Raw genomic sequence first — 24,512 nt, forward strand, 5'->3', positions numbered from 1 at the left:
ACCCTCACTCACCCTCACCCTCACTCACCCTCACCCTCACTCACCCTCACCCTCACACAGTGCAATAGTTCTCAGACCATTTCAGTTAGAGCTTTTAGAAATGTTTATGGCTTTTTTTATTTGTAATACTTTAGCATTGGCTACAGGAAACAAAAATGCTAAACATTTACAAAAAAAACCCATAAACAATTCTAAAAACACTAACTCTAATGGTGCGAGACCTATTGCATTTCCAATGCTTGTCTCCATTTTATATTATGCTCCATTCCCACACACGGTTGTGTGTGTTCTACTGTTTGTTCTTCGCTAGGTAGGGATGACAATGGATTCTAGTCCTATTTGCTCACAGTACACTTGCCCTCTTTGACCTTCTTACCGTTCCTACTTTACTATTTCTGGGCACCTATGCATGGGTGTTAGTCCAATTTGCATTATTTACACATCTCTTTTCTTGCAGATACGTTTTAGGTTCAGACCTATATATGTCAGTTAACAATAGTATGGGTTTTAGTCCCATGACTACAGTGCATAGCATGTGAATTTTACACGAGGTCGTCCTTACACGGACTATTTTTACTGGTACCCTACATAGGGTGTGTCCTATTGGTTGTGATCCCACTACTACAGTGCACAGCATTGGACCTCTATACAAGGTTTTCCTTGCACAGACTATTTGTACTGTTACCCCACACAGGGTGTGTCGTTTGGGTCATAGTCCCATTGCTACAGTGCATAGCATATGACCTCTACATGAGGTTGTTTTTCATGGGTTTTAGTCCCATACTCGCATACTTTGGGTATGTCCTTACTCTTATATAGAGTGTTTCTTGGGTCTTAATCCCACTTGTTGTTTTTTTTCTCAATGTTATGGCTTATTGTTTTACATTTTCTATTTTGCAATTCAAGGTTACATTTACAATATGAAAATGTGGTCTATTTCCCTATGCAATGTTGTTTACATTATATTATCATTACAATTTTAACAGGGAAGTATGAGTGATCTTATTGTATTCTCTCCTCTTTTTCTCTGTTTTCTTTCTTTCTCCTTCAATGCCTTGCTTCCTCGCACACCTGTCTGGCCAGTAGGTGTGCCTGGAGATAGTCATTGGTGCTTTCACGTCTATTCTCTTTCTTGTCGTTGTTATTTGCTGTGTCTTTCTATTTTTTCTATTGAAATTTATAGAAGGGAGGATGGGTTATATTTGTCTGTTTATTTATGTTTTTCATCTGTTGCTTCTGCTTTTTCTACTCCCACCTATCTTTCTGCTCTCTCCTTGTTGTGCACTTCCTTGCATCGTTTTGCTGTTTCTTTATTCCTCTTATTCTTTCCTCTTTTATGGTTCTTTTTTTTGTTTACCATCTAAATTGTTTCTGTTATATAAGAAAGGGGGACATGTAGTATCACAGTATACTGTCCATGTTATTGTTACTCAATGTTCACCACCTGCTCAGCCAGTGGAATGTTGCAGTGATGATGCGCTTAAGAATGTTGGGTGTCTTTGAGGAGAAGTTACATTTGAGATTGGGGTGAGCAGCATGGTGGGGCTGATCTACAGAACATGTAACTAACTACAATAAAACCTCCTGAATTGCAACAACCAGCCTGGACTTCGTTCCAAGAAGGAAGCGGTTTGACAACGCAGGGGAGACTGTCTTGCAAAATACAGTGTACCTTACACCCATGTTAGAACTATAGTTTAGTGCTTGCCAGGAAAGAATAAACAGCCTGATTCATGAAAAAGGGAATCTGCGATTCTCAAATAGCGATTTACAGCGAATCGCTATTTGAAAAGCGCAGATCGGCATTCATCATAGTTAGCGAGAAAAAAAAGCGATTCGCTCCCGGCCGCAAAAAGCGTTAGCGAATTACTAAAATCGCAGAAAAATCGCTATTACCCTCAAAATCCGTGTCGATTTAGCGATATCGCTATTAGCGAGATCGCTAATTGCGAGATCGAAAAATACGATCTCGCTAGTAGCGAGATCGCTAAAACGGGAAGTCGCTTTTCGAGCACAATGATGACATCACAACCAGGAAGCAGGCAGTTCCCACCCCCATTCAGTACTGTTAGACTGATCTCGAGGCTGCAGCTGAACAGAGCTCCTACCAGGACACCTCCAAACCTGCTAATCCCACCCATTAGTTACTGCAGCTATGTCAGAGGAGCCAGCACCAGGGCCCAGTGACCCCGGGCGCAAGAGGAAGCTAAAGTTCTCCGAACAGGAGTTGGAGCACCTCATTGAGGGAGTGGTTGAGAACCACCCCAAACTATTTGGGAAGGACTCCAGGAGGGTGCTGGAGGTGGAGAGACGTCGTATCTGGCTTGGGATAGCTGCTAAAGTGAACGCTGTGGGCGTGACACACAGGTCACTGGATGAGCTGAAGAAGCGGTGGTACAACCTCCGAGGTCGTGCCAAGAAGAGGGTGGCAGAGAGGCTGGGCGAGACCCAGGCTACTGGGGGCGGAGATCCAACAGTCCCTCCCAACACCCCCATGGAGGACCGCGTGGAGGACACTCTGGAGCCAGAGGCGTGCATAGGGGTCGTCAATCTGGACTCATCCCGACCCAGCCAAGACAGCCAAGGTAAGTGGCATGCGACTGCGACCCTGTCCCCCAACAATGGCCATGGCCCTATAGCCTCCCATATTCATCCCAAGTCATGCAAACAATGCACATTAGGTCATGCCCAAAAGCATTGTGGGACATGTAGTCTGCCCACAATGTACAAGAACCCCAATGCAGCCTCACATGTCCCAAAGTACGCAATGCCAAAGCCAGGCAGGGATTGTCATCCAGCATGCATGTAGCAACTGCACGTGTGACAGATACATGCAATTAATGTACGTCCTATTCCCCCCACAGGTGGCGCTGACAACAGCAGCGACAGCGACAGGCTGTTTATTGATGATGCACGAGAGGATGCCGAGGAGGTGCCAACACCGACACTTCCTGCACCATCAGGCGCAGCACCTCTCCCTGCAGCCAGGGCAACACCAACTGCGCCAGCACCATCAGGCGCAGCACCTCTCCCCGCAGCCAGGGCAACACCAACTGCGCCAGCACCATCAGGCGCAGCACCTCTCCCCGCAGCCAGGGCAACACCAACTGCGCCAGCACCATCAGGCGCAGTACCTCTCCCCGCAGCCAGGCCAAGAGCAACTGCGCCAACACCATCAGGCGCAGCACCTCTCCCCGCAGCCAGACCAAGAGCAACTGCGCCAGCACCATCAGGCGCAGCACCTCTGACAACCACAACTCCACCACCAGCTGGACCATCTACATCTGGTGCAGCTACTCTGGTGACAGTGCGCACACCCACTGTGGGCAGCCAGCAGAGCAGGCATGGCAGGGATCGCCAGCAGAACACAGCACGCAGCGGCAGGAGGGGGATGGCTGTGCGCGTGCCAGGCCTGAGCATTGAGCGCCAGATGCTACGCATACACCAACTGCAGGCACGACGGCAAGGGGCTATTCAGCTGCAGCTCAACAACATTGGCCGCAATGTGGCCTATGTGGGCGAGAGGATTGAGAGCATGACGACAGCCATGGAGGCCAACACTGCTGCGCTCATATCGCAGCGCAACTCCGCCCGCCGCCACCACCGGCAGCTTCTTACGCGGCTGTCAGCCTACACCCGCTCAAACTATATTATCGGGAATGCTACCTCCCAGCTCTCACGACGGTCCCTGGCGCAGCAGCAGCAGTTGATCCAATGCGTTGAGGATGTTGGACGAGTGTTGGAGCAGGTCACCACTGCCGTGCTGGCACTCCAGCCTACTGGGCCAGGCAATGGGGGGGGGGACGACACCAGTGAGGGCACCTCCAGTGTCAGCAGCCTGTCTGCCTCACTGGTTGGCGTGTTACGCCGCAGCACCAGGCCCAATGCAGGGACACTTGCCGTCCAAGAGGAAGAGCCCGAGAGGCGTTTGGGTGCTGCGCACCGGAGGCGCAATTGAGTTTCATGTACATTGTCTGGGACATGCTGCTGATACAAGCATGTCCAGTGTTTTGTTAGGAGCAGTATGGCGCAATACTGCTAGCATTTGATGAATGGAGACATTACATTATTATTGTGCATTTAACAATAATATTTATTCCTGCATCATACATCGGCCTCCTGTCATTATTTCCATTGGCATGCAATTGTGAATTGTTGGGTGAGGGGAGTGGGTGCACTAGAAACTGTTCATTGTGATGTGGTTGCGGTGTCTGTGTCCTTCAGCTGGGTTCTCCCCGCGTGCATGACGCACATGTGCAGGTGGCCGGTCGTCCCCTTCCGACTCACTGCCAGAGATCTCTACAGGTATCCGGCGCTTGGTAGCAATGTTGTGTAGTATTGCACACACAGCCACAATGCGGCAGCACACATCAGGACTGTAGTACATGGCCCCACCAGTCTTGTGCAGTATGCGGAATCTGCTTTTCAGTAGCCCAAATGTCCGCTCAATGCAATTCCTTGTGCGTATGTGTGCTACATTGTAACGCCGTTGCTGTGGTGTCACAGGGTTGAGGTATGGGGCGAGGAGGTATTCACGGAGGGCGTAGCCACTGTCACCTGCATGAGAGGAGCAGAGGGTGAGTGCCTGTGCAGCGCAGATACTACATCACAGTGTGACATTGTGGGGCAAGTGTACTTACCAAGTAGGTGTCCTTCACCAAAGTCTCCCCTGGCCAGTCGTGTGTGGAGGCCGCTGTGCCGGAATATGAAGGAGTCATGTGTACTCCCCGGGTACTGTGCCACAATGTCCGTGATGTATGACTTAGCATTGCAGACCATCTGGATGTTGAGGGAGTGGTAGGACTTGCGATTGCGGTACATGTACTCCGTAGCAGATGGTGGGCAGATGTGGATGTGAGTACAGTCAATGCATCCTATCACATGTGGGAACTGCGCAACATTGTAGAATTGCTGCTTGGTCACATCCAAATCCTGTTGGCTGGTGGGAAATTTGATGTGCTGGTATAGCTGGGTCAGCATTGGGTCAAGGAAACTCCGTAGGCAGCGGGACATGGTGGGCTGGGATATCCCCCCAGCAGCCGCAACTATCCCCTGGAAGCTCCCGGAGGCCAGCAGGTGCAGGCTACACAATACCTGGACATGTGTAGGCCCGGCATTGGTACGCCTTGTTGGGTGCTGCATCAGGGGGTCAAGGTCCTGTATTAGCTTGATAATCATTGCCCCATTCAGGCGGTACTTTGCATATATTTGCTCTCTGGTTTGGCCCAGCAGGGTGACCTGCTGGCGGAATATTCTCTCCTGGATTCTGCGTCTCCTCCGTGCTGCTCGCTGTAGCCTTCGCCGCCTGACCACCATGTAGAGTCCTGGCATTGTGAAAATCCTTATGCTGCTGCAGCATCTCCTTAAGTGTGTTTGGTCAGGCCAGCAACTGTTCCTGATTGGGTAACGGTTTTTCAAATATTTTTTTAAGGGGCTCTGATGGTTACCACCTGCTTTGGGTTGTCCTTAAAATGCGCCTCGCTAATTGCGATTTAAGGGATTTTCGGTATTAGCGATGTTTCTTGAATAGCAATTGCGATTATATTGCGGTTTCGCTATTTTATTTGCAATTTCGCTGGTTCCTCGCTATTTCCGAATCGCAATTGGACGGCTGACAGGAATCTGGGAAAATATTAGCGAATTCGTTATTCTGGCTTAGCGATTTCGCTATTTCCTTCATGAATAGCGATTTTGACTATTGCGCTCGCAATAGCTTTTTCGCAGCTATTGCGAGCGCAATTTAGGTTCATGAATCAGGCTGAAAGTACTCAATTGGTGGTGGGCACGGTAAACAATATATACATTACTTTGGGTGCACGTTTTTAATTGGGTTTTCCATTCCACAGAGAATATTGTATTTGGGGATAATGTCATTTTAGATTGGAATTTAGGGGGTGGGTTTCAATGTGTAGGTAACTAAAGGGTGTTTTCTCTTTCAGTAGACACATCAACGAGTGTAAGCAGCAACGTTTAGTACACAATCACCAGTGCCTTAATCACTAACGAGGTGACAGGTTTGAAAAAGATAAAACTGTTGGATCAGCAAAGTACGATTTGCACAATTAAAAATTAAAACACAAAGGAACTTGAATGGACCATAAATATAAATTAATGTCACCAACTTTTTATCTTGAAAATCTATATCGTCAGTAGGGATCGTCACTAGTGAATTCGTACTATAACATATATTCCTTATTTAAAAAGCCATAAGTATGTTTTCTCAAAGTTCAAAGGAGACATACTACTTGAATAGAATGTAGAGGTGAACATGTTCTTTTGGGCACCACTCTACGTTTCTAAAAAACAAATCAAACCCTTCTAATCAAGCAAATTAAATTGCCAGTGGTTTATTTGAAAATATTTCTAGCATTTACAAAACATTCAAAGCCTTGGAAACTTATTGCAACATCAAAAAAAAATACTGTGGTTATGATTTTCGTTTTGTTAATACGTACCTCAGCAACTTCGCATCAAACACCGTCTCAACATCATGAAGAACTGTGGGTAAATATTTCAAAGCAGCAACCTAGGAAGATACGTAATAATTGTTCAAGAACGGTGCTGGTACGATTCTTGTCACATACATTCAAGTTCGTAAGCAAAACTGGTCGTGTAGTAAATGCTTGAACATATCTCAAAATATAGGGCCGCAAGCAATGTATGTTCTGGAATCGCAGAGGACATAGTTTAAATCCAAAGAAGTGCATAATGAGAGACAGTTACAAAAGAGGAAGTGGAGGGGGGGGAGAGTTCTAGACTGTTTTGTACTTTACATGCCATAACCGACTATGAACAATCTGTCTTAAAATATGTTATTCATAAAGCTTCTAATGACACCATGTGTTAATTACAGTGTGCTGATGTCTTGGCTGCCCGTAGACACGTGGCACTGTTGGCCTGGTAGACTAGTGTATGTAAGAGATGGTCAAACTTGTTTCGTTCCATCAGACTACGGCATCAGTGGAGTAATTTTATATCATTTAGATCAACTTATACATCGTGGACTAGTCTAAACTGCAGGGGTTTACTTTTGGGACTCCCACAGTAAGTGAAGATTTCTAAAAAAAAACTGTGAGAGAAAAAGGCTGGTGGGGCAGCCGCGTTGAGATCGTCCTCTTCCACTTCCACTAAGTCTGGGATGCCCAGCCATCTGGGAACCAGAATCCAAGAAAGCCTATGGTGACCTTTAAGAATTCACACAAATGAGGGTCAACACACAGTCTTGGAGACTCTAAAATACTGCCCTTGGACTGCCAGGGTGCTCTTCAATGGCATTATTCACCTTTACCATGCCAGACAGCACTTCCCTTACACAGTTCAGAAAGACCTCCATGGCACCTCCAATTGTAGTGCATATATCAACGCAAATCAATATGAGTGGGAAAAATTATGATATAGCACAACTCTCAATGGAGGAAGAACTGATGTTATCCAAGGTTGTGATTAACGCTGCAAAACCACTGCTACTTGTTGACCTCTCCAACATGGTGGCTATGCAATGGCTTCCCATGTGGATTGTGGTTTTCAGAAGGCCCATGTGCATACACAAGTATACTTCATCCATATGTTTAGACTTATGGGCCACAATTATGAGGTACAACTTTGAGGTAGAATCGTTACATTGTCTCTCATCTCCAACTAAGTCAATACATCATTCACCTTCTGCCTCATGTTGAATGCCACATGCTGGTGGTCCAATATCCTGAAATACTGAAGCAACTCTCCAGAACATCAAGCTTGTGTGCCTTCATTCCAAAAGGACCAAGTGCAGAAGTTCAACGAGGAAACAGGTGATAAGGGATCCTGAGCCAGTCTGTCACACACATGTTGGACATCACCACAAGGTCCTTATCCAGGGTGTCTGCCATGAAGATTCACAGAGGGTGCAGATTATAAGTTGGGGGCAATGGTATCCCCGGATGGCATACTGCTATGCCTGATCACAAATGTCCCAGTGTCCCCACATCCAGGTTTCTTGGACACAAATCACTGGACATCATGAATACCAGCTACAGCTCATCTCCGCTCCACCCCAACCTTTTTATTATAGCAAGAAAGGGACATTCAGTGTTTCTCCCTGCCATAATATATTTTTCCCTAGCCTCATGCCATTTCTCCCATTTGGAACCTGCTTTGAGTCGGCTGTTAATGTGAGTATTAAACCTACAAAATTGGGAATTCTGTGCTGGGTTTTTTCGCCCAGTAAATCCACTTAAGTGTGTTGTTTTTCACTCCACAGTATTTACCTCATAAAAGAAGTAAACAAGCATGGAGTTACCAGAGCGGAAACGATCATTGTAGCAACTCAAATGCTTACTCCTAACTCATAATCTGGCTATGGAAGGAGAGAGATTGAATTGCTGCATGTTACACTGAAGACTATGGTGGGCTTCCAATCTGATTTCAATACTAGGCGAAATACATAGGGAAAAACAAATATTTCTGCTTAAAATGGGGTCATCGTAGTACAAGGTAAATAATGGTTGTACTGTATAATTTAATAAAAAAAACTTAATCTGCAGCAATCAAAACAGACAGAAAACTAATCTGTTTCAGAAGCACAAACATGCTGTCAAATAGGGCACATACCTAATCGTAGGTCGAATAAAATTAAAGTTAACAATATTGCGTGATTCCCCTGGTGCTGGACTCACTGAAACTTCAGATCCCACTGCAGAACCCCAGCAGAGTGGAGTAGGCCAACAGCTTCAGTAGCCTACATCATACTCCCCGAAATCCAGGAAAGAAGATGTCCTGGTCTCTCCACTCCAAGGGAAAAGCATGAAACGGCACCATATCCAGGTGGCTCCGATGAACTGGAGCATCAGTAAAGGAGACAGGTGTGCCTTCAGCATATTGATAGTGAACTTGAATAATTTTAGAAGGTTTGCTGTCATCTAAAGGTGGACTAGGATTGCTTGGGGCATGCTCGATATCAACAGCTAGTGACTGAGGTTGAGAAAGATTGGAACATTTGACCTCAGACGAGCTGCCACCACAACTATCACTCAAGCGAAGACCCAACGGGAACTGGTGAAACCAAAAGGGAGCAATGCAAACTGAAAATGCAACTGGCCCACTTTGAACTGCAGATAAACCGTGTGGGACTGTAGGATCAGAATGTAAAAATAAGTGTCCTGCAGGTCCAACATTACCATACATTTTCCAGGACCAAAAGAAGACAACCTGAGACAATGTCTTGACCTTGTCTATTTGCTAAAATGTGTTGAGAGGATGAAGGTCTATAAGAGGATGGAGGACCCGTCCTTATATGACACAAAGAAGTAGCAGAAGTAACAACAAGTTCATGCTTCCGGGTCTGGAACTCTTTCTATGGCCCCTTGGGCAAAAGAGCCGGCATTTCCCACTGCAATGTGGTCCTCTGTCAGTCACTCTGATGGGAGTGGAAGGTGCGGTGGAGTAGAATGAAATGGAAGGGCAAAGCACAGTGGACAATGTGTAGGACTTATCAGTTGTATGTAGTGGCTTGACACTCAGAAAAAATAGCAAATCCTGCCTCTTACAAAGTAACTGTACTTCAGAAAGGGCACATGAAAGGAGTTTTGAAGATGTGGCTGCTGGAGGAGAGGGGGACTGAGCTGTACGTTGTTCCTCCTGGTAGTCTCTGGAAGCCCTAGTCTCAAAATCTGAAAGGGCGGAGATGTTTACTGAGTGAGTGGTGAGACCTGACATGGATGGTCTTGGCAGACCCTGTTGTATCCCCAGAATGGACAAAAATGTTGGGAACGGTCTATCAGGTATAGAATGACCCAAAGAGCAAGTCGTGGCATGACTCTCTTTAAATCGTTCTAGGGGTTAATCTGCTTTCTCAAAAAAGAGCTCAGACCAATCAAATGTCAAATTCATTTTGAATGCATGGACATTCCCAAAAAAAGCCTGCAAATCTCATCCAAGCAAGCACTCAAGCACCACATTCCTGCCAATAGCCCAAATCAGCAATCAGTCATGTCCAGACCAAAGTTGATAACAACTTTGTCTGCATCATGTTCTTCCTGAAAAGTTTGAACTAAAGACACCCACAAGTCCTCAAGGACCACCAATACATTCTGACTGACCATGTATAAAGTATTGGTGAAGGGGCAAAGAATGCCACTGGCATTCACTCAGCATAGGATAAAGCTTATTGAAGGAAATTTGCACTTGCCAAACATTTCAAATCCACATTCAAATCCCTTTTTTTCAATCAGGTGGAGTTATAATTTTTTTTTAGGGATAATCCTACTGGTGGACTTTGGAACCACCAAGATCTCTATGTGAGAAATGTATGGCCTCCTGGAGCTAGTCTTTCATGAAGAGCAAACTGCTGAATGACTCTGGGACCAGGTCATGGTTTTTACCATGTGTCCATCGGTGCAATGTTAACAGCCTCATCAAAGGGCAGGAGAGGTTTAGTAAGAGCCAGATCAGGCTGAAGGACCTCTGGTAGGACATTAGACTCAACATTCATGGTTAGAAGCTGTAGATTGAGGACATATGCAGCTCATCTAATTACAACGGCAACCGATGAGCTGTCCTCTGTTGCAGATCCAGAGGAAAAGACGAGTCCGGTGACTGGGGTGGTGTGTGTCTAGTCAACTAGCATCCTGCAATTCTTGATACTAATTACCCTCATCATATTGTGTGACAAATTGGTCCCCATCATCATAGTATTGTTTATAATCAGAATCGGATGCAAAACATTGTTTTAGCTGTGTGCATACCTGCGTGGTAAGAGTCAGAATGAAAAGACTTTCCAATGGGCTGGGCTCAGGTGGGTTTGAAGCAAAGCCTTGGCTAAGGTCAAGACTAGGATCGTAGACCACTATGGGATGCACCACTTCCTATGGCATTTGAGCCATTAGCATCAATGTTTGAGGGGCTGTGCAGGGACTGGCACTGGGACCAAAGTAGGTGCAGAACCTTAATCCGGTTTGAGCAGCAGAGGCGAGAGCATGGGCAAACATGCTGGCGGGAGTCCAGGTGGAGGCCCCTGTGTATCCTTAGTGCCCAAAGGCCTGCTTTGGGGAATCAGTACCATGGTATACATATGCATCATGGTGCTGTAAATTAACTTCTAACGGGGAAAAGTGGGCCCCTGTAGCTGGGATAATAAGGCAGGAAACAGGAGAAATGCAAAGCACAACACAAACATATGGCCTGCCTACTCAAATGAAAAATAAGGGACTACCTCGAAAGTAATCTGAAGGGTTAAAGATTTGCAAATAAGCCTTTTGATAAAAAAAAGCTCAAAGAGTATTATGGTATACATTTAGGCGGTATGGCCTGTAACCACAGGAGGATTACATATTTGTCTAACATGCCTTGAACGCCCCCCTCCGACCCCACCCTGGACCAGGGCTGCCGCAAACCAACAGTGCTTCTTATATGTACTCCCCCCGATCCACCCCTCCCACCTCAGGGTTGGGAACAGGGCATCACGGGGGCTCTGCAAGCCACAGTAAGCGAAGATACTTCATGCAGGTAAGTTCCCGGAACTCTGATGTTAGGAGAATCAAAAATGGTTTCCAAAGTTTGTGTAATGCTGAGTTTTGATTCAGTAGTGTTAGGTTCACTCGTTTTATACCTATGATGTACCACAATCTAGGAGCCACCCCTGATATGTTGGGATGTGGTCTGTGCCCCAGTGCGCCAGTATGTTTTGCAATGACGCCAACAGCACTAAGACAATCTGCCTGCCTCTGCGTGATTTTAGTGGAAAGGTAAGGGTGCTAGGGAGGCCCAGCATGATATAGGCAGGGAATCGCGGGAGTTCTGTGTCCAGGAACGTGTCAATATCATTGAGAACCCTCGTCAAGTATAGTGCTAATACCGAACAATCCCAAAGAATGAGAAGTAAAGTGCCTGACGACCTCTGACCCTGCTTGCAGGCCGTTCGCTCCCCATGCTGCTGCACGGCTCTGCCTGCATTATTTTTGCCTAATCTTGTATTTTTCCCCTGTGCCTAACTTGCTTTCTTGCTCAGATTTGTTTTTATTCCTCTGTGCCTGTACTTGCTTTCTTGCCCAGACTTGTTTTTATTCCTCTGTGCCTGTACTTGCTTTCTTGCCCAGATTTGTTTTTATTCCTCTGTGCCTGTACTTGTTTTCTTGCCTAAACTTGTTTTTCCTTCCTGTGCCCAGTTCTTCCTCGGCCCGCCCGTTTTTTCCGCCGCTGCGTCCCAGTGGCCTCGCCCCCCTGCAATCCCATTCTCCACCCCTCTCCCGCCTCCTAGCTGCTCCTCCCTCCCACATCCCCTCATATGGAGACCGCGTGCCAAAGGCAAGCCCATCTGCGTCTGGACCGCGCCCAGTGCCAGGACCCCTGGACCCCGCAAACGCCACGACGCCCGACACCGCTACGATGCCAGAACCCTCCATGCACTCAACACAGGATGATCACACACCTGCCTCCTGGCAGCCCCGAATCACACCCAGAGAGCTTTCACCTGCCGGAACTGCAGCTTCACAAGCATCCGGCCCACCATGCTGCCGACCAGGAAAGAACCCAACCACCTCAGATGCATCCTTCTCAACACCCGCTCCGCCCGCAAACACGCCGTTGAACTCTGGGACCTACTCGACTCAACCTCCCCAGACGTCGCCTTCCTGACGGAGACCTGGCCGAACCCTACCTCGGCACCCGACATAGCCATAGCCATCCCAGAAGGCTACAAGATCACCCGCAGGGTCCGCACCAATGGAGCAGGAGGAGGAAGTGCCATTGTCCACAGGAACACTCTCAGAGTCTCGACCAATACCGACGACACCCTCAGCACAGCCGAACACCTGCACTTCCGTGTCCACACCAACCCCAACACCACCCTCAGAGGAACCCTCATCTACAGACCCCCTGGACCTCAACCACAGTTCAGCGACTCCATCACCGAGTTCGTCAGCACACATGCCTCCATGGACTACACCCACCCACTCCGCCGGTCACATGCTTGACCCCATCTTTTCAGCAAGCCCCCACGTCTCCTTCAACCACACCACCGAACTCCACTGGACCGACCATCGCTACATCCAATTCACCTTCAAGAAACCCACCACGCACCACCGCACCCAACAGATGCCTCGCCGCTGCTTGAGCAAAGTCACTGAAGACCAGCTAACCACCATCCTCGCCCAGAGTCCACCCGCCGACCCCACTGACCCCTACACCGCCGCACGCAACCTCAGACAGTGATCAACGACTGCGCCAATACCCTCGCCCCGATCAAGAAACCCTCCAATAGTGACACCAACAAGAAAGCCAGCTGGTTCACTGAAGACCTCCGTCTCCTCCTCCTGATTCAACACCCTCTGCATGCTCCGCAGGATCTACAAGTGGATCCCGACTGATATGAAAAGAATGGTCACCCAGGCCCTCGTCAGCAGCAAGTTGGACTACGGAAACGCCCTCTACGCAGGAGCTTCGGCTAAACTCCTGAGACGGCTCCAACACATCCAGAACGCCTGTGCACGCCTGATCCTCGACATCCCTCACCGCAGCCACATCACCCCCCTCCTGAGAGACCTGCACTGGCTCCCCGTCAACAAGAGGATAACCTCCAACTCCTCACACACGCACACAAGGCACTCCACAACACCGGACCAACATACCTGAACAGACGACTCAGCTTCTACACTCCCACCCGCCTGCTCCGCTCCGCCGACTTTGCCCTCACCACAGTCCCCCGCTTCCGAAGAGCGACCTCCGGCGGCAGATTGTTCTCCCACCTCACCGCCAAGACCTGGAACTCCCTCCCCATCCACCTACAGCAGACCCACGACATGCTGACCTTCAGAAAACTCCTCAAAACCTGGCTTTTCGAGCAGTAGCAGCATTCCCCACCCCAGCGCCCTGAGACCCTCATGGGTGAGTAGTGCGCTTTACAAGTGATATGATTGATTGATTTATTGGAAGGCAGCACTGCCGCCAGCAATCCGTGGGTTTGGTTGGTTCAAATCTGTGGAGCCTGGTTGGTGTGAGGTACCAATATGTTATAATCGTTATCGCTGTTTCAATCCCTGGCATATTATGGGCTGTGTACCCGGCGTGGTAGTGAATATCTGTCCATTCTTTCGTGGACAATTCACACCTGATCTCGGATGCCCATCTAAGTTGGCCTGCCGTTTTAGTGGGTGAGCTCACCGTTCCTAGAAGTTTATATAGCTGTGTGATTGAGCGTGAGTTCATAGTGGTTTAGAGCAGCTAGCGCTCATAGGGTGTGAGGTGTTATTGTACCTCTGGGCAGACTGACGGTTGCATCACCCAGTGGCGTATTTGCATGTAGTACCAACGCTCACTTTCGGGAATCCTGGTCTCTACCTGGAGGGTTTCAAACTGGATGGGCTCTGTGTCAAATAATCAACCAACATCCTGGCCTGTTCCAGTAGTGGAAGTCTGTTGAGTTCAATGCCGGTGTAAACTCGGGATTCCCTTCTATAGCAGTCGGGGGCGGGAAATGAGGTAAGGTCACTTTGTGTAGCTAATTTGTCCCACGCCATGAGTGCTGGTTTGATAATGGAAGAAAGGTAGAAGTTGGCAGGTCGAGCAGTTCTAGGAAGGAAAGGGATCCTCCACAAGGGTTGTCCTGCCAGGGAACAGTCCATAAATAGCCAATGTTTTTCCAATTTTGCATGGAACCACTCTACGAAGATCCTCAGCTGTGTTGCCTGATAATATTGTTTCAGGTATGGAATACTCAGCCTGCCTTCCAGTGGGTTGCGATAGGAGATGTCTCTATGTAGGCGATGATGTTTATCTGCCCAAATAAAGCGATTCACCTCGGCTTGGGGAGAATGAAGTGTGCCCCAGGGAGGCTCCACTGGGAGGTCTTGAAATATATTTAAACTATGGGGAAGAACTGTCATCTTTATAGCCGTGATTCTCCCCAATAAAGAGAGGGTATATTGTCGCTAGCAGCCGAGGTGACTGCGCACTTGGCGAGTCAAGGTGAGGTAATTGAGAGAGGCTGTTGTGAGGATCGTTTGGGCAATCGTGAGTCCCAGATGTGTTAGATGTGTTGAGGCCCAACAGAGAGGGAGCCTCTGCTTGAGGGAATACAGCGTCTAGGGCTGCAAGGTTAGGTTCAATGCCTGTGATTTGTGAATGTTCATTTTAAAGCCAGCTGCCTGACCAAATAAATCCAGCTCATTGAGGAAAACTGGTAGGGAGATAGAGGGATTTTCCAGTGTCACTGAGATATTGTCAGCGTACAGGTTGAGTTTGTGGTAAACTTCACCGAATTTGATCCCTGCGATTACCGGATTTTAAGGAACTCCGTGGGCATGGGTTTCATATATAATGCGGATTGTAATAGAGACAGGGGACAGCCCTGTCTGGTGCCCCTGGAGATGCGGAAGGGTGTAGATATATGCCAGTTGACCCGGATTGAGGCAGGAGCAGTTATAAGCATTAAATATCGAGCTTCTAAAAATATCCCTAAGGCCAAAGTGTTAATGTGGCTTCGAGGTATGGCCAGTTACTCTGTCGAATGCCTTTTCGGTGTCTACTGCTAGAAGCATTCTCTCTTGCATATGAATCTGCTCTTTGTCTATTAGGTGAAGGACCATACGCGTGTTGTCTCCACATTGATGTTCTGACACAAAACCGGCCTGGTCTGGGTCAATTAGCCCCAGGGGAAACGGGCTCAGGCAGGACGCCAGGATGCCTGTAAAGATTTTAAGATCTACTTTTAATGGTGAGATCGACCTGTAGGACAGGCATTGCATTTTGTCTTTCCCTGGCTTCGGAATCACCATGATCAATGCTGCCTGCATGGAGGGGGGAATGGCTGCCGATCTCCTAAGTTCATTAAATAACCGCGTGAGGATGGGTGCTAGGATTTTGCAGAAGGTCTTGTAAAATATGGCCAGGAAACCGTCTGGGCCGGGGTATTTAGAAGGCTGTTAGCGGGCGATGCCAGATATGACTTCCTCGATTTGGATAGGCCTGTCTAGATTATCCCACTGGTCCGCTGTAAGGACAGACCTGTGCAAGTCCCCCCCAGAGGCTTGAATGTTTCCCAGCAGAAGGTCCTGATCTTTGTAAAGTTCCTGATAGTATTTTCAGAAGGTCTCCGTAATATGGGTATCCTCCATCTGAATTTGGCCTTTAGAGTCCAGAACCTCCTGGATACTATGTTCCTGTCTTTGGGCTCGTAATCTATTAGTAAGGAGACACCCGCACCTGTCCCCCCCAACATAGAATCGGTGTTTAGGATGGATTGCAGAGTATTTCGCTCTATCTGTGTCTAGGCCGGCCAATTGGGCTCCGGTGGCTTCCAGCTGCCTGCATACTCAAGGAGCACCTGTCCATTTGTGGATGCATTCGAACTCCGCAACCTGAGCAGAGAGCTGATGGCATTTGTCCTGACACATTTTATTTTTGGCTGCCAAGATCGCAATTAACTCCCCTCTTATCATCACTTTTAGGGGTCCTAGAGATTCAAGACAGACTTACCTGGGGTGTCATTCGTGGCTAAGTAGTTTTCTATGGCAGTTGAAATCTGTTGTATGTTTTGTGGGTGTTGAAGGAGGCTATCCTGTAAGCACAAGGATCTGGTGTATGGATTACGTTTAGGGATCTCTAATGTGACTACTACTGCCACATGGTCAGAGAGAGATCTGGGCACTGTGGTGACATCCTGCACACCAGGGGTGAGGTCCGGTGTGACCAGTAGGTAATCCAATCTGGCGATTTGTGCACAAATGCCCAGACTCCCTGGTCTGGGCATGGACGTGTCTCCAAGTGTCTTTTGAAACAACTGGAGTCCCCCTTTGGAGAGGGCCCCCGTCTGCCTGTATATTTGCACTGACCTATCCAGGTCATTGTCGTAGACCAGGTTTAGGTCCCCCTCAATATTGTGAGTGATCTTGTCGGGGCACCCGTTATCTCTGTCAAGGCCTTCCGAAGGAAGGACTCCTGTCCCTCGTTAGGTGCATATATAGTGGCTATGGTTGCCGTGTTCGAACCTGCTTGTATTGAGTATGCCAGCATCCTCCCCTTACCTCTGCCTCCTTACAAAGGACTTTGCCCCTAAAGTGTCTGGACACTAGAAGAGCAACCCCAGCCATTTTTTTCGGAAGGGACAAGAATTACTGTTGAGGAACGTGATTAGAGCGGAGCCTATGTTTGTCCTTGGGGTGGAGATGGGCTTCTTGTAAAAAGCAAATGTGGGCTTCGGATTGTTCTAGGTATGGCAGCACAGCCCGCCTTCTCAGGGAATGATTAAGACCTTTACATTTAGCGTGAGGATGACTAGGCGGTCTGTCATGTGTGAATGAGTATAGTAGCGCTATTGGGGTCCTGCTGAAGACGTAAAGCATAGAGACTAAGGCTGAGCTTAGCGATAACAAAATATTGTAGTGGCAGTGCCCGGGTCCAACAAACAAATCAGTCCATGACAGGACGTACAACTTTAGCAGCTTAAAATTAACAAACAGAATGTCAGTGTCCCTTTCCTGTGGAATTAGGGAAGTTCTTAAGAAGGGTCGTGGAAGCCCACTACACCTCCGCCCAAGCCCACCCTAACCCAGGTCATAGGCTTAGCAGAGTGTTGAGAGCAAAATTTAAGAGGGACACCCCACCCTTAAATATTGATGACCTTGTTTATAACTAGCGGCCCCATAATCACGGGAAAGGCCGGCCTGAAGTGTTCTGGGACAAAGAGTGAATGATGGCCTGCTTCTCTCTGGCCACTGTTTCAGCATCCGGCTTGGGATCTGCAGGAAAAGCTCCAGTGTTCCTCCGTACTTGACACCTTTTCCTTCCTGCGATGGTTCCTTTGTCTAGCATGCCAGGTCCAAGATGTTACGGGCCTCCTCCAAATATCTAATTTGGTGCAGTTTCCCATTTTGTCGCATGATCAGTCGGAAAGGATGGCCCCAGCTATACTGCATGACTGTGGCCACAGGTTTTAGTTATAGGGTGAAATGCTTTCTGTTTCTGCAGGGTTATGGCTGCTAAGTCATGGTAAAGGGTCGGTTGGAAGCCCTTGTATTGCAGGGTGTGTTTCTCTCATGCCTGCTGGAGGATACGTTCCTTCAAAAGGAAGTTGTGCACACAGGTGAGAACGTCTGGTAGGGGTGCGTTGGGCGACGGTTTTGGGCCCACCCCGTGCGTTTTGTCCAGTTGAATTACTTCTTCCGGAGGGTTCCGAGAACAAAACTCTACAGGTCCATGATAAATGAGGGGATATCACATCCCTCTGCGCCAGATGGTATGCCTCTAATACTAATGTTATTTTGCTTGATCAGTTCTCTAAGTCCTCTGTGTGGGTCTGGAGGTCCAGATGTTGGTCTCTGAGACGGAGGACCTCCTTCTGCAATTGTTCAATGTCCTTGTCTCTACATTATTTATGATCCTCCAGAGAAGATATTCTCTCCCCTAAGCCATCCAGGTCCCGCCCGGTCTCCTTAAGCTCCTGCTTAATGTTGTTCTTGAAGGACTGGAGGTCTTCCCGTAGAGCAGCGTATAATAATTCACACTGATACATTTTAGGAAAAAAAGTTTTAAAAATCTTGCCATAGAGAAAAGGAGTAGAGCTCCATATCCACATCTGAAGGCGATGAAAGAAAGGAACCGACATCAGCACATGTGTGGCACATATTTTTAGCTCCATCATCACACCCATAATAGTAAGACAATGAGGAGCAGCTGCACATTGCCACCTAACAGCACAGAGTTTTCTGAATCAAGTCTCCATCAGAAGGTAAAGCTTGAGAAACCCCATATTTGTTGTGCCTTAAACTACCCCTCTTAGACAAAACGCGGAATGAGGTTTGTATTTTCAACACAGTCCAAGAGCATTTAATTTACCCATAACCACATTCTCATTACTTTTGCTACCACACTGGCAATACATGTAATGCTGCTATGTTTATGCAGACGTATTGGTTCTAGTGTGTAAAATGGTGAGCTGCAACTGTTTGTCTAAACTGCAACAATTAAAGAGAAACAGAGATCTATACTCATATTTTTCTCCTGTAGAGCGAGATCTATGTTGTACATAGGCACGAACCATGCAGGTGGTATAGGCCTGCGGGCCACATTTACCTTTCAGATATTATGATTTCTTATTTGCAACATATTTGAAATCCATATTAACATATTTCACTCCTCTATTTTTCCAAAGTGTTTACTTGAAGCTTTGATGCTCCATTTGCACCACTGCCATCCGCATCCTTTTGTGGAGTAGTTGCTGAAAATTTAACACAAATTCCAGATTGTGATCCTTGAAATTTCTCTGCATACCTCTCTCTTGACGAAATGACATCAAGGGTACTAATGACCGTACCCTGGTAACTAGGTGAATATGTTTTTTTTTGCAAGATAGATAGTCATGATGCCAATTCCTGCCCACTGGGTAAAGCATTTCTTTTCTGGGAAACCAGCAAAGTACCCTTGGCATCTGACCAGTGGAATATCATGTCTTCTTCCCTTTGAAAACAAAGTTGCACAATTGTTTGATTGGCTCTATCAATGAACATGTCCTATTGTAGGAAATTGAAATAGAGGATATGTTAGAATTTAGAGCATATCAAACATAAGACATGGGTATGTCACCCAGTACAATAAGGAGTGACCCTAATTCAGAGAAAGGCTTTAATTCATGAGTTGACAGATTAAAAAGCCAACTGATAACATTAGTATTACTGCCTATGAAGATGCAGATCTGTGCTCTCAATCCTTGTAGAACCACAGGTAAGAAAACTGAATTCAAGGCTCTCCCTTGACAAGAAGCCAAATAACTGTTGGCTTCAGAAAGTGCGTTATCTGCACTGCTGCAGGTCTAGCATGGAAATGTCCTGCTATTTATGCACTGATGAAGTTCCATCTGCCAAGAAGTCTGGTAATAGTGCTGAGTAAACTTGCAGTTATGGGTACAGTAGTCAGTCCCAGAACAGAACCCCTTTTATGTGAGACTAGCAGAAAGAACAATTGATGGACACAATGCAGAACAATGACATACATTTACGCCAGTACAGAGATCGGGGCCTACATTCATCGTTGTTTTGCTCACCATGCCATTCCAGTTTGGGCTAGCAGACCAGCAGAACAGCTCACTGAAACCCAGCACTCACTGCTCAAAGCATTCTCTTCATTGTACTCGACGGTTCTGACAAAAACCCTTTAGCACTAATAATGGTTGAGCTAATGGACATCATCAGTGTTAAATCATAAGTGTGGGATTCACTGTACTATGTAACAGAGATTACGGGTTGCTAGATTGGCAAAACACAAAGTTGTGGAATGACATGGGCAGTAACGGCCAGATCTGTCGACTTTGGAGCTGGGGAACCAGGTTTGAGTCTCGGCATTAGCTCAACATCCTGTTATTCATGGCAAATCACTAGGGGCCTGATTATGAGGTTGGCAGTGTGGGAATGAGCAGTAACACCAATGTCCTGCTCCCACACTTCCGAACTCGCCATCTCACCAGATTAGGAGTTTTTGCCTGGTCTGATGGGCGGTCCTTCAGCGGTCCCACAGCAGTGCTATAGCAAGGCAGTGCTGTGTGAGCGCAAAGCCCATTCCTGCATGGCATGGACTGTGAAGTCCAGGCCGTGCAGGAACGGGGGTGCATGCACACGGGGGGCACACCATGTACCCGCCTGCATTCATCCCCAGGCCTTAAGGTTTCCTCACAGCCACACTTTTCATGACGGGCTCACCACCATGAAAACTGTGGCAGTGAGGAAACTCGTAATATGATTGGCGGTGCCGAAGGGGCACAACCACAACAGTGCGAGCCTCTGACTGCTGTACGCCTGCCGAGGGATCACAGATCCCTGGTAGTTGCGGTGGTGCAATGGCAGTCTGACCGCCAAACTTGAAACTAGGCCCTCAATCTCCCCGTGCCTACCACAAACTCAAAAAAAAGGTGTCCTTGTGTAATGTAACTGCTGCTCATGTAAAACGCTCTAATACCATTGGGTTGAGTTTGTGCTGAATAAAAAAAAACGGCAAAAAAAACCAGAACCTTTTGCTGCCATCACCAGTACTGAATTTCATTCACAGCATTTTACTTTTTAAAAATGTTCCACTGTGGACTCTCAGAAATTTGGTGTAAGTGAATAAGGGTTGTATATTCATATTTTTAATTGTAGGCCTGTCTGTCCTAGACGTCTGTGCATGTTTTGTTAGGTAATCCTTATTGTTATGGCACCTGAGAAGAATACAGCTGCTCTAACCAGATACTATTGGAGTCAGGTTTACAGTTTCATGTGGAATTCTGTGATGGAGCTCGCAGCTTTGATAAGGAAGACGCGGTCATTCCAGGCTTCTATATAGCTACTTAGGGCCTCATTATGATTGCAGATAATCCGCATACTCCGGGCCGGCGGAAGCCACCGCCGGCCCGGAGTATGCGGATTATCCGCCGCAGTGCAATAGAAGACCCACCGCCAGATCAGGATGGCGGTGGGAGTGCGGTCGGACCAGCGGCGGACGGCAGGTCCGTCCGCCGCTGATCCGCGGTGTGAGGAGGGCTATTTGGTGACGGTGTCTGCAAGACACGGTCAGCCAAATTAGGAATTGCACGAACACATGCTTTTCCGCGGCGGCTTTTCCGCCGTGGAAAAGCATGTGGACTTTGGCTTTTGGGGGCCCGTTGCGGGCCCCCAGGGTGTCAGGGGGTGGGGGGTGCACATGGGGGGTACCTATGGTACCCCCCAACATTTACATGCCCAAAGCGGCAGGCACCGCGCGGTGCCTGCCGCTTTGTGCATGTAAATGTAACACATGAAGTTTTAACATTGCGGCGGGTGCTGCTTCAAGCAGCACCCGCCGCAATGTTAAAACATACAGGATGTGACCGCCAGGGTGGCGGTCACATCCTAATTTGCACTGAGGGACCGCCGCTGCCCCTGCGGACGGTCCCACCACCTCTGGGGTGGCGGACGGACGCAAGTCCTTCCGCCATCCTAATCGGCCCCTTAATGTGAAAGATATATTGCTCTATTATCTTACCTTTCTCGCCCTAAATATGTATTAATTTAAGGAAATGACATAGAGAAAACCTCAGACTCTCTTTGGGGTGACAAACTACCTGTAAAAGGTTTGTGAATACTCATAAAATGTTTGTCTGTGAGTTCACTGCATTCTTCCAACTCAGAAAATCAGTCTAAAAAGTGTTTGCCACATGCAAAATTAAATATACCATAGATGAGTTGAATAACTGTGCAAGTTCATATTTTAAGAATCACATAGATACATTTGTTCATGTAAATGCTGCTATGTGAACACCTAAAGTATGAATCCGTTTCCCTAATATCTTTTTGCATCAGGCAAGGAATAGCTTTAAAAGCCACAGTAATAAGTTCTTATAGGGTCCTGTGTTAATTAGCCATCCATGCTAAAGTCAGTAAGTCAATAAGGGGTGTTGAGTCTGTGTATTTGCTTAAGGGGTGACTGAATGAGGTCTGGATTGTAAACTAGGGCATACAAATTAGTAGCTTTCTGTATTATTACATTCTGCACATATTGACTGTGATGATCAATGCTTGCACAATCTAAAAGAGACAGTGAGGGAATATTTCAGTATGATAAACACTTGAACTCTAGAAGCAGGTGGCATTTTAGAGATGTTTGGCTTTAGAAAGCTCTTCAAGGTTTAGTGCTGGGGCAATGACAGAAGGACACAGAGTGGCAGGAGCTGTAGGAATTGGAAAGTGTTTGTTTCTATTTTGAAAGAATGATGTACAAGCAAGCAGCGAGTCACTCAATGGTGAAGTGAGTGGTGACCCATCCTATGCTACCTTGTTATGACAACATCAGAAATGCAAAACTGGGCCATGTTGCGGGAAGACGCCGCCGGGGTAGCCTAACCTCTCTATGAGTTCCATTTCCTGCTACAGTCTCCATCCTGCGGCCCTGAGGTACGGACGTGCTCCAGACCGGCATGCTCTTCTGCGGGTCTGAAGTGGCGAAGTTCAGCACCTGCCAGCACATGAGTCTATTCAGCTGAACTGCTGACACTGAGGTTTGTCCCATGCAGCTTCGGGCCTCTCTCGAAGCATCAGGGAGGTGGCTGGCGGTTGGCACCTGTGGCAAACCCCTCCAATGCTCAAGCGCAGCTAAAGGGACACAGAGAACTAGTGACCTCCCCATTTTGTAGACAAGCACGCAATATAGGAATATAATTTTGCACGATCAGACACTCACTGCCTCAAAAAAAGTTTTAAAATAGCACAATAAATCTTATCCTACTGTGATAATGAGTTGATGGAAAATATGGTGAATGATACTATTAAAGCTGGACTGCAGTGAAATAAATCCCCACAAAAAGCATATTATAAGGTATTAAGTTAGTTCTCAGCACAAAGAGCCCACTTTATAACAGAATTCGCGATACAACTATTTAATCAGTCCCGGCTTTTTAAAAAAAATATGGCCTCCGTCTAAAACACCAGAGACCAAGACAGGATATGGGATTAACCCCGGACCACGCTACAAAAACAAGATGTAACCCTAGTGAAAATTGGTGCAAGAGATGCTCTAAAGGGACGGGACACGCTCAGTCAGAGATGACACATTTATATGGCTATACAGCTACCAGATATTAGAAGCCTTGAAAAAGGCCTGGTCGACTTGACCAAATGGGCGAAACACGTGTCGGCTGACATCCTTTGTTCAATACGATGTTGAATCGTCGGAATTATTTGAATTCTGTAAAGAAGTTCTTTTGAAAATAAATATACAAAGCAACTTTCAAAAAGAGGATTTGAATTCTTGTCTTCTTATCTATTTTTCCTGAATTTAAATGGAGAAGCATCAACTCACAAAACTGTCCTACCACTATTTAATGTCTCAAACTGTTTTAAGAACTTGGGGCCTCATTTATGAAAAGTGACGCATCGCTGAGTGAAAACAGCGATGTGTCACTTTTCATTGCACCCTCCTTGCGACTTACTAGATGCCTCATATTTACAGTATGACGCATCATGTCGCAAAGGGTTACAGATGCGTCAGTATTTCTGACGTATCTGTAGGTGCAAAAATGACGTATTGCTCGAGTGTGTCACAAAAGTGACGCAACTCCAACAATGGGTCATTTCAGATGGGCAAGTCCCATTTCAAATGTGACTGCATCAGTCTTTACCCTGGTTTGAGGCAGGCGTAAGATATTGACACATTTGCGTCCTAGAAGTGGCGCTGTGAAATCTCACAGATTCCACTGCATCTCTTCTATGAGGCTTACTTGCGTCGGAATGCCCACCCTGCATACATTATATGTGGTGCAGGTATAATGTGGCGCAGGAGTTTACAAAGTGACACATCTACCTAGATGCGTCACTTTGTAAATATGACGCAACACTGCACATTTTCTACATCACTGGGGCGTCACAAAAAGTGACGCACTGGCAACGCAAAAGTGACGCAAGCACTCATAAATAAGCCCCTTGGTTTCTCCCATAATAATAGAGTTAGACCATCCAATATTAGCCAGATCGAAAATAAATGTGAATTTTAAGATTTTAGATTATTGCGATAGAGTAAATATTTTTGGGAATTTATAATCTATG

General features: G+C 47.0%; 1 protein-coding gene across 2 annotated transcripts in view; it reads right to left on the reverse strand.

The window, feature by feature from the left end:
* Positions 1 to 24,512, reverse strand: part of DOCK2 (dedicator of cytokinesis 2) — a 2,042,522-nt gene that overhangs the window by 1,170,540 nt on the left and 847,470 nt on the right. For both annotated transcript variants that reach the window (XM_078653374.1, XM_078653373.1), the window contains exon 24: positions 6,456 to 6,526. In XM_078653374.1, the coding sequence (XP_078509500.1) occupies positions 6,456 to 6,526 (71 nt within the window). The remainder of the gene's footprint in view (positions 1 to 6,455; positions 6,527 to 24,512) is intronic.

This window comes from Lissotriton helveticus, chromosome 7, assembly GCF_964261635.1.
Source record: "Lissotriton helveticus chromosome 7, aLisHel1.1, whole genome shotgun sequence".
NCBI classification, from domain to species: Eukaryota; Metazoa; Chordata; class Amphibia; order Caudata; family Salamandridae; genus Lissotriton; species Lissotriton helveticus.